Source organism: Lipotes vexillifer, unplaced genomic scaffold (assembly GCF_000442215.2).
Source record: "Lipotes vexillifer unplaced genomic scaffold, Lipotes_vexillifer_v1.1 scaffold644, whole genome shotgun sequence".
In the NCBI taxonomy this organism is placed as follows: domain Eukaryota; kingdom Metazoa; phylum Chordata; class Mammalia; order Artiodactyla; family Lipotidae; genus Lipotes; species Lipotes vexillifer.
In genome coordinates this window covers 299,276-310,521 of record NW_006783288.1, presented here as the reverse complement: position 1 = coordinate 310,521, position 11,246 = coordinate 299,276, and the positions used below count along the sequence as shown (strand labels likewise).

The window sequence follows — 11,246 nt, the reverse complement described above, 5'->3', positions numbered from 1 at the left end:
CAAAGCAGGAATGGATTCTTCGGTAGTTACAGCTGAAACTCCCATCTATTTTTTTTTTTCCATGCCACTTTACTGTAATCACTTTCTAAAATTTTAATGAGCTAAGTGAAGGTATGGGATTGGAAATGGAATACGGAACATTTTAATTGACGGATTCCTGCTTAGACCTTGGAATGACTAATCCACCACCACTGCAGTAGTGGATATGATTTAACCACACACCGCATTCAGATGTCATATCCACTACCATCGCTCTACTTGTGTTTTAGTTTTTGGTAAATTCTTTGCGTGCAAAGATCTTGAGGAATTTGGAAGGTATTTGTGGCCTCTCCAAGTTGCATTTCAAGAATATCTTTACCATGGACTTCCTGTTTGCTTTTACCAGCATGAGAGTCCTTGCTGAACCAACTGTGTACTACAGCCAAAGCAGAAGCAACAATAAAAGGACAGATACCTGCCAACTATGATAGTTTAATAAAAAATAAAGATGCCTGTCATGACAACCTATTTGGACCCTCATTTAATTGATGCACATGGATGAAACTGTTTTGGGTAACATTTAATAAACTCTGCTTAAGGTAATTTTTCAGAGGGTGTTTAAGATGTGTGAAAAGGGAAATCTAATCTGTCAAGTCCTCCGTTTATGATTAGTTGTGTCATACAGATTTCACAACCAGCACACTTTTGTTTTCATGTGGCTCTTTAGTAGTTTTAGTATTGTTTTTAACAGTGTCATATATGATCACTTATTCTTAGCTTCATCTTTAAGTTGGATATAAGAATCACCTGCCTTGAATTTTATTTAATGATGTTGCACTAAAACTTGGAAATGATGAGAAACTGGGAAAGTCCCTCTGGTGTAAGACATCTGGTTGCTGTTTTCCCTTTATCTTAAATGGTACGTGATTCTTTTAAAAAAAGGTAAAGTGTGTTAGCCTCAGGATTCTTTTTTTTTTTTTGGCCACGAAGTGCACTGCATGAGATCTTAGTTCCCTGACCAAGGATCGAATCCACGCCCCCTGCTGTGGAAGTGCGGATTCTTAACCACTGGACTGCCAGGGAAGTCCCAGTCTCAGGATTCTTAGTTTGATTTATTTTTTTCTCTTCAATTCCCCTCACCCCTATTAGATTTTTCTCAAATATCTCATAAATAATTCTCCTAAATAATTCTCAGGCACTACTAGTAGGAGAAATACAGTAACTGTCCTAAGGGAAAGACTCATTTGATGTATTTCAGATTTCCTTATGCATAAGAAAGCATTTGGCAAAATTAAGGTTCTTTCCTTCTTGCATATGTTTTCTAGTATCTCCTTATAAATGTCTGATCATTTCTCTAGAAATTTGCATGGTTTCAGACTGTGTGTTGCAGCCAGTGGTGTAATGGAAAACCCCTTGACAAAGAGTCAACACTCTGGTATTCTACACCCAACTCTTTTGCTGCTCTGTGTCTTTGGACAAGTATGAAGTTTCCCTTTTTTTCTAAATACAAAGAGTTTGGACTAAATGATATCTGTATTTTTGCTCCAAAATTACGATACCCCCACCCCTGCAACATATAACTGTGTTTAAGATTTTATTGCCTCTTGAGATTTGAATCCCCAGTTTACAAAATGAGACTTAATTTTTTTTTTTTTAATGTTTAGTGGAATCTACAGTCAAGTATATTCAGAAAGTATCATCACATAGGATTTTTGGTATATTAGCAGATTGTGGCCTCTCCTAACTTTCTAGACAAGATTTCAAAAATAAAGTCTCCTCAATAAGTGTGTAATGATAAATCATCCTCATTACAATATATGTTTGGTAGGTACTAGGGTGAACAAAGAGGATAAAGACAAGGTTTCATATTTCAAGCAGTTAAGCCAGTCACAAGACACAGTAGCAGATGAGTACATCTTGGTTTCCTCAGTATTTAAGAGAACAAGGCATATAATGCAGTGTGGGCACAGGTAAGGGGTACCCAGCTCAGACTAGAGAGGATGGATGAGAGTTGACTTTAGAAACTAGGTGATGCCCAAGCAGAGTCTGAAGTGATGAAAATTTAGATGACTGGAAAGAGCAGCTTACACTAACACAGGGAAGTGAGAGCAGGAAGCTTTGGGAAACTACTGAAGGTTGTATGTGTTTATATAGAGAAGCTAGTCAGTACCCTGAGTATAATGGACTAAGAAACTTGAAATTAATCTTAAAGCATTAGGGAGTCCCTGAGAGATTTTAAGCACAGAATAACCCAATCAAATGTATTTTGTGGTATCTCTGAACTTCTCCTTTGAATCAAAACTATCTTTATATAGACTGAAAGCATTCAACCAACCCAGTCTCAGTAAAATTTGAGGTTCCGTGTGTGTTTTCCATGGATGCAGTATTCTGTATTCTTGGAATACCTCTTAAAGGCAACTGCTCTAATCTACAGTACCTTTACTAAGTCTTCCTGTTAGGTATGATTATTCCTTTTATCTCCAGCACCTTTGCTAGAGGGAATCTTTATTTCTTATGGACTTACTTCTGTATGCTTTGTTCTCTCAAGTTTACTCATTTGCAGCCCTCTGTGAAACATGCTTGTCCTGTGCAAAACCTAATCTTGGACGGATATGTATATGTCTTGGTGTGTGTTTGAGACCTGTTCCTGGTAGGGTTTTGCGTTTAGAAGTAGATCAAAGGATATTGCTTCCTTTTGGTGGGTTTTGAGGTCTGTGGCCTGAATTGTGGTTAGAGGTCACATCTTTCTGTGTGTTTCTGAGCTCTCTTGGAGGGTCCAATATAGCTCCCTGCCTGTAAAGCCTTGATGCTTTCACAAGACCTTTGCTACTGCCTGCCAGAGCTGGAGCTAATTTTTATTTAGCGATAGTATCATTTTCCTCAGTCCCATCAAGACTCCGTTTTTTGATATGAGCAGCAATTAACTCTCAGTTTAAATAGGCATAACTATGACCTTGTCCACTTCTTTCAGCTGAAGAGATTTGAATGGAGCTTTTCAAAAAAAAAGTCTGAAGTGGCAAGTATCTAATTTTCAGGTTTAATGTTTGTAGTCCTGGGTCAGTAATTGACAAGTGATAGAAGTTGTTCAGTGGTGATCTTGCCAGTGGGAGATTTTTCAGATGTCCTTAGTTTAATAAAGAAGAGATTGCTTTGTTCATTTATAGTCCTTATCACTTTAATCTGTTGGTATTAATGTTCACTGTCACTGATCATTGATGAAGCAGAGAGAATTGAGAGCAGTTGTATTTTTGGACAAAAGCATTTAGATGGACTGCTGATAAAGTGATGTGCAGGGATTTTAAACTTTACTATGTACATGTAATAAAGTACCAATTCTTCCCATAAGATATTTTCATTTCTTTTAGTTCTGTGTATTTTGATTAACTTGTGTTTTGATAGCCCATTCTTAGTATATGTGTTACTTGTCCTTGAATGTTTAATGTATAATTAGTTTTAGTTGCTGATGAAGAAATGAGGTTTTAATTGCAAGGAACATACTGTGTCTCAAACTATTCCATTTTCAAGACCTAATTACTTTGATAACTCTGTTTTTATCTCTGTTTTGTCCGGTCTGATCTCATTTGTGAAGAACAGTTTGAGAAGCCATTGGCTAGAGCATTTATTTGTCTGGTACTTCTGATTGTCTCCCATCCTTTTCCCTTCAAGTAATCTCAGCACTGCTTGTCTTTGTTTATTATATCACTTGTAGGGTTGTGAGGAATAAACCTGAGTTTTAAATTGCTATCTTTGGAGTAGATTGGTGTTCAGTGTTGTACTTTCTGTATCATCTTTAAATATTTAAATTGCAGACTCTCTGGCTGCCTCTTAAATTAGATCCGTCACTTAGTAGTTTTGATATTTCATAACCTTGCTCCTCAGGCATTAAATATTTACCTGTTTAAATGGCAGTGAAAATGTAAAATCCAAACCTATCTGTTAATCCAGTGAATGTAGATTGGAGAACAGCTCTCACGTGGTGAAAGAAGAAGCTGTTTTGACCCCACTGGAACATATGCTGGAGGTTCATTGTATCGAAGTATTTCTTTCTTTTTTTAAACATCTTTATTGGGGTATAATTGCTTTACAAGGATCTGTTAGTCTCTGCTGTATAACAAAGTGAATCAGCTATATGTAGACATATCCCCATATCCCCTCCCTCTTGTGTCTCCCTCCCATCCTCCCTATCCCACTCCTCCAGGTGGTCACAAAGCATCGAGCTGATTTTCCTGTGCTATGCGGCTGCTTCCCACTAGCTATCTATTTTACATTTGGTAGTGTATATATGCCCATGCCACTCTCTCACTTTGTCACAGCTTACCCTTCCCCCTCCCCATGTCCTCAAGTCCATTCTCTACGTCTGGGTCTTTATTCCTGTCCAGCCCCTAGGTTCATCAGAACCATTTTTTTTTTTTAGATTCCATATATATGTGTTAGCATACAGTATTTGTTTTTCTCTTTCTGACTTGCTTCACTCTGTATGACAAACCCTGGGTCCATCCATCTCACTACAGATAACTCAGTTTTATCGAAGTATTTCTAATAAAGAAGTTGCCATAAAACAAAACCATGTCTTGGGTCTTCTCCACAGGGTTTTATTTTAGTCTTGAAGAACCACAAAGTTAGGCTTAACACTTTGAGGTTTCAGGTAGCCCAAGAGTAGTTCTCTAGTAAGTATTAAAGCCAGGCACCAGTTTGAGCTCCAGACCCACAGAAAAATCAGAGTCAAGAATTGCTGATAATTGCCAGATAGAAAATTTGGTCTGGAAACTGATTTGAATCTCCAAAGTAAAATATAAGTCCATATCCTATTGCAAGTCTTCTGCCTGCTTTGGTCTAAGTATGTTTTCTGTTTATAATCCTTTGAGGTAGAAGAAGAGGAAGAAATACTTTCCGTTTCCTGGAAGGGAGGATGTTGCTGACAGTGATATCCTTGATAGCGAGGGGAGGGGGGGCTGCTTTAATCCCAAGAAACAGTAAACGTATAGAGGGGAGACATAGCACATTGATCTGGGAGGAGAGAAGTTGCCTTCCTTCATCTTTATTTCCTGGAAGTGGGCAAGGGGGAGTGGTGGTACGATGCTCATTTAATGGAATTCTAAAACTTAGAAAGTAATAAAACTAATTTCAGAATTCTTATTATGATGTGTAGTTTTTCCAGTTAATTGCAATTAGTGGCCACTCATTGTTTCTTGGGAAAAGTTGCTTTAAAAAATATTAATGGGAAAATAAAATGACTTAACCGTAATTTTTGGTGCCATCCTATTCTACTGTCTGTCCTCCTCAGTTTCACTGTGTGTGTGTTTAAGAAACAATCAAGATTAATTTAATTTTTCAAACTCTCAGAACAAGTGCACTGATGAGCTAGTTACTGTAATGTGGTATTGTGGCATGAAAACCCGACAAGGAGACAAGGACATGGGTTCAGAAGATCAGAATTTTAAGCCAGATTTCAACACTTGTGTATAACCTTAGGAATTTTACTTACCTTGTCTGTATGTTTCCTCAGCTATAAAATACTAATGTGTGCCCTCACAGGGTTGTGGTGAGGCACAAACAAAATACTGTATCTGAAAATGCTTTGCAAATGGTGAAGTCCCATCAGCCCCTAAACTGTAAGTTAAATGGAAATATTGTTACCACCATGAGCTTCTATACAATCAATCACCCAGTCTGCCTGTGGTGATAGGAACCAGTTCTTTGACAAAGTTACTGAAAAACAATATTTTGAGAAGGTTTGTTATTGGTTCTTGGAGCCCTTTTAATGTAGCTGTGTTCTAAAAATGTACCTGGGATTTGTTTTAATCAGGTGTCTTACCTTACATACAGACACATAAATGATTGTTATGAAGGAAGAAGTTTATACTTAACAGATCTCTGGAAACAGGAGGCACAATGTTCCATGCAAGGCCACATGGGCATGCACCAGGGATGGCTAGGAGGCAGAGGGGAGAGGGCAGAGCATGGCCCAGAGCTTTTGTTGGGTCCTAGTGGAAAGCTAAGGACAAGGCAGGACAGGTACACTGAGTAAGTTTGGCGTTGGGTAGTTTGAATAGTTTTGGAGGGCTCTGGTCTATAGGGGTGGTCCCTGATTGTAAGTTACCTGGCCCTGAGCTGATTTAGAGCAGGAGGAATATTGGCTTGATGTGAGAATTTGATAAAGGAGTTGGGGGTGTGGTCTCTGGATTGACTGGTTTGTGTATCAAAGGTACCTCATGGGGGAGTCAGTAAATTAGTTGTTCCTGGGAGGGGCAGTCTCTCCAGGATCAAGGCTACAAATGCCAGAGCATTGAGAATACAGAAAATAAGAAAATATAGTCAATACAGGTTGGGAATTAAAGAAGCAATGTGAACTGAAGACCAGACACTGAAAGAAAAAAAAAATGCAGATAACATAACTGACCCAAGTATGTTTTCAAAGCTTTTACATAAGCACTAAATATAAACCCGTTTTTCTAAATATATTTTAGGATAACTTTTAAAACACTCCACCCACACTCCTCTGAAATGCACAAAGCAGTGAATGTCACTGCGTGAGTAAATTATTCTGGAACACAGTAAGGGACTCAGGTTACTCTCAACTGTAATGGTTGAGGTCTTTACCTACATTCTCAGATGCATGTAGAGGTAAATACAGTGTAGTCACCTAGGCTTTTAGGCTCTGTGCTAATAGCAATTTAGGTGGATTAGAGATTTTATTATTCCTATTAACCATACAAAGAAGGTAAAATTTGTTCAAATTCAAGAGCCCTTAATGAATTAAACCTGGTTTTGAGCCCAAGCATATTGTTTAGAGAGGTGTCACCTTTGCTTGAGCTTGTGTTGAGGCTGCCTACTTCATCAGTCATTGGAAGTAAACCTCCTAACTCTGAGCGTGTGTAGGTGCCTATTCTGTTGCCCATGGGAAGTGGCTCTTTATAAGGGGAACACTTCAGTCACACAATCTGGAGCAGACTAACAGCTGACTTGGTGAGAGCTCCCTGCCACTGAAATAAAGCCTTAGAGTCCTAGATTCTAAGAGTGGCTGAGTGGTGGGATTTTTAGCTTACCCAGGTAATGAAGGATTGTATTTTAGAAAAGAAATTGGATGTTCGTGTGTTCACATCACTGAATGCACATATAGTTAATTTGCTTTGTTTTTATCAGTTTTTAGCAGTCCCAAGATTAGACTCCATTTGAATTATTTTGAGCACTTGGAAATTTCTTTCATTTCTTAATTCTCACTTATATTTAAGTTCCCCAGTCTTCATTGTTCTTAAGTATTTAGGCATAAAGAAAAAAGGAGTAGTATGTGAATAGTTATCTACCTTTTCTCCACCACTATTCCAAATTACCTGTGTCTGTAGTATAAGACAGTGCTAATGTGACTTCCAAATACAGCTTTTGGAGCAGCAGGTGTAGTTTCACTTGTTATTGAGCCAACTTGTTGAATAAAGGGTAAGAGTATTAAATGTTAACACTATGGGGATTGGGGTGAAAGAGAGCAAAACCTTTATAAAACCTGTCTTTTTTTTCTGGAAAGAAAAAAATAGTGATAACACAGAGAACTGTGGACATAGTTGAAATCATGGAGAAAATATTTGGTGTTTCATACCAAATATCAAAAACTGTTTAACTTGAAAAGGTATTTTTTTATTTTGTTTTGCAGTAAGCAGTGAGCCAGATTAAAGGTGGATACTAATGGCTACAATGAACAGGCAGAAGATATCTTGTCATGGTACTCCACCAAATCAAGCCCAGGAGTAGACTCATTGGCCATTTTTATGAATGGTCTGGCAGATGGGGTATACTGTGAAGGTCCTGTCCTAGTAGTCAGTCCAGAAGAGCTTACAGTTAAACTAAAGGAAGTGAGGTCAAAATAGCACATGAGACTCAGTGCTAACTTAAAATTGGCAGAGATAGATTATAGGCACAGAGCTATCGGTCACAGTTTGGGCAAGATCTAGATGACCTGATGAACTCTCCTTGAATGCTGTGTGCCTTGCAAATTGTTGTGGACCTACGGGATCAGTGGGGTACTATCCTGGCTTTACTCAGCAGATATTCTAGCACATGTGATGGGCTAAGATACAGTGATAAGAGAGACAGATACAGCTCCTTTCCTCCTGGAGTTCATGTAAAGAGTGTTGATGATAAATACACATGGATTTGTTGTGTCTTCCATCCTGGTAGAAGTTTGGACACTATATCTCAAAGATGGGAAGCTTTTTGAAAGGGTACCTAAAATGGCAGGTAAAGTCAGTAAACCAGTAGACAGACTTAAGACCTTTTGAAAATCAAGATTAAAGAGATTTGTGGACAAGAAGACAGTAGGCAAAGGATAACAGGAGGTGCAGTTCATTCATGCTTCAACTTCTTGCAATTTAAGGACGGTAGCTATTTTCGAATAAATCAAAAGGACGTACTTATAATAAATTCTTCAGGAACTTTGTACCATCACCCCCAACCCCCGAGATGGGAGAAGTGCAAAAACAGTTCACACAGATGTGTCAGGTGAATTTAGAATCTTTAAGCTTGGTCTTCTGATTGAGCCTAAATCCTTAGTTTAGGGGGATTTCCCCCCTCAAGGATAACTTATTACCATGAGTAGTACTCTGCTATATGCACCACTGGTCTGTTTTAAACACTTACAAAGGTAGGGGTAAATACTGTCTTCTCTCCATGCAAGGGAATGGCGTTTCTCATTTGTCGAGAATTTCTCCAGAAATGAAACAGTTCACTCTGGACTTGCTTAAACTTCAGTACTTGTTGTGTACTTGTAATGCAAGAGCTGCTAACTAACTTGAGGCAGTTTTTGGGTTTTGGAAGGGAGGTCACTGAGTGTGCATATACGTTTCATTGCTCTTTTCCAGGTTTCCTATGCTCGCCCAAGTTCAGCTTCTATCAGAGATGCAAATTTGTACGTCAGTGGACTTCCGAAAACAATGACACAGAAGGAGTTGGAACAACTTTTTTCACAATACGGACGCATTATTACTTCTCGTATTCTGGTTGACCAGGTCACTGGTAAGTAGGCAGCTGCTCTGGACAGTCTTTTCTGCTTTCCGACTGGCAGATGGTGAAATATTCTGCCTTCCCATACAGAAGTCTTACCTCTGGAACACATCAAAGGTATATGTGGGTCAGAAAATGCAGTTTTCTGCTGGGACTGTTCATAGATATGCATGGATAAGAATAGATTGTGGAGTGTAGCGAGCAAGCTTGAGTCATTTCCTCTGCAAAGGTGCAGGTTTGGAGTCTGTTTTGTGGCTTGTAATAAATTTATAAGTATAATTATTACATGTAAGTTATTACAAATAATTATTACAAATTAATCTTCATTTCCTAGCTGCTGCATGAAAAAAGCTCCCATCCTCCTTATAAAGTACTAATAAACAATCTTATTTTTGTGAAAAACATAGTTTAGTGCAGCTAATTCTCCAGGAGCGGATTACACTACATCTACAGTGGTAATTGCTGTTAAGGCTATTTTTCAGGTCCATGCTGTGTTGTATAGGCATGTGTAAGAGTTTAAAATTTTGAATGTTAAAAATTTATTTTATCCCTTATATTACTTTTAACCAAACCAAAATAAGAAGACTAATATGTTTATTAAAAATTTTGTATGTAAGGGAGCTAGCTCTTCTGCTAAAGCTTTTAGTTAAAGAAAAACTAGCAATGTAGATTTGATTATGGATCTTAAAAATAAGGCACCGGCATATTTTTCTATTGTAAAAGCAATATTCTTTTTAAAACATAATGAAATTAGGGAAACATGATAAGGAGGGGGGAAAATAACCTATAATGCCATATACTCAAGCAGTCACATTAAGATTTTGTGAGTAGTCTTTTGGGGGGGGGCGGGGTTTCTTTGTTTTTTTAAGAAAATAGGTTTTTCTTTTTTCTGTGCGTTTCTTCTTTCTCCCCTCCTTCACCCTCCCTATTCTCTTTCTCTTTCCTTTCCCATCTCTCTCTCTCTCATAATTATTGTACCAGTGGAGATAGTTGTACATTACAATGTGTGATTTTTTTTTTCTTTTTAAAGAAACAACAGACCACAGAGTAAAATTAGGCCAAGTTTTTAATTCTTCAAGTGACGATCAATTTAGTTGATCTGAATTTGATCAGAAGCAGCCTATGTTATGCCCCTCTGTGCTGTTAGTTAACCTCTTACAGAGTCTGAATACCATACTTCTGAGTTCTAAGTAAAGTAATATCTACCATCATTCACATACTTGGGAGAATGGCCTGTAGGTTTTGCTGTATGGAGAAAATTTAGTCCAGTGAGGTATATAAAAATGTGGTCTTTTCTTCTTAGCTGCATTTTGTAATTATCATACATTCTATCACAGTGTATTGTACAACACAGACTGCTAATGGGGTCAAATAGAAATCCAGGCCTAGCAATCTAGATATATTTGTTTAGAGCAACAAAAATGGCCTGATATTTTGTTCATATTATTCATGCTTTTTCATTCATTCATTCTCAGTGAGGACTTGTGAATCAAAAGTAGATTTCTTTCACCTGTGATACAGAAAGCCCATCTCTTAACTGCAAGTCCATCCTGAGTATATAGACTCACAGGTGGATTTATCTCACCACCTCCTGGTTTAGTCAGTGGTTCTCATGTGTGATTCTGCATCAGCATCCTCCTGGAACCTCCTTAGAAATGCACAGTCTTGGGCTCCACCCAAAACCTAGTGAATAAAACTCTCAGAGTGGGCATTTTACCAAGCCCTTTGGGTTATACTGATGCATTCTCAGGTTTGAGGACCATAGGTTTAGATGACTCATCCTGTATAGAGGCCATTTCGTTGCTTATCTAATGCTTTCCTATGGAATAGTCATGTCCTAGGGGTTATTCATTCTTAATAGATAACTGAAAGAATAGATTTGCTGTCATATCACCATTTCATCTTTATACTTAAGACTTACAGAGTGAAATTATCCACTTTACCTAAAATGAAAAATCCTGCAATTTTGTTATTCAGCCATCAGGTGGTAATAATGTGCAGCAGGTATAGCTTAAATAGGAAGGGTGAAGTGATAGGGGCTGTCTGAGGTAAGTGTATATGGAAAAAATGCCTCATCTACCTTAGAGTAAAATTCTAAGCCATTCAACTTACACAGTATTAATTGTAAAGCAAGCAGACCTTTATTCTTTTTTAAAGTTCCTATAAATCATAATGGTCTAGTGCATTTTCTTAGCCTATCTTTCTTAATAACCTCTCACTCTTTTCTTCATTGACATACTCTGAATCATCTAGGCTTTTCTCACTGCTAGTCCCAA

The 11,246-nt window shown here is 37.9% G+C and overlaps 1 protein-coding gene across 4 annotated transcripts in view; it reads left to right on the top strand.

The window, feature by feature from the left end:
* The window catches only part of ELAVL2 (ELAV like RNA binding protein 2), a 133,160-nt gene that overhangs the window by 109,844 nt on the left and 12,070 nt on the right, over positions 1-11,246 (top strand). For all 4 annotated transcript variants that reach the window (XM_007455907.1, XM_007455909.1, XM_007455908.1 and 1 more), the window contains exon 4: positions 8,829-8,982. In XM_007455907.1, coding sequence (XP_007455969.1) covers positions 8,829-8,982 — 154 coding nt within the window. The remainder of the gene's footprint in view (positions 1-8,828; positions 8,983-11,246) is intronic.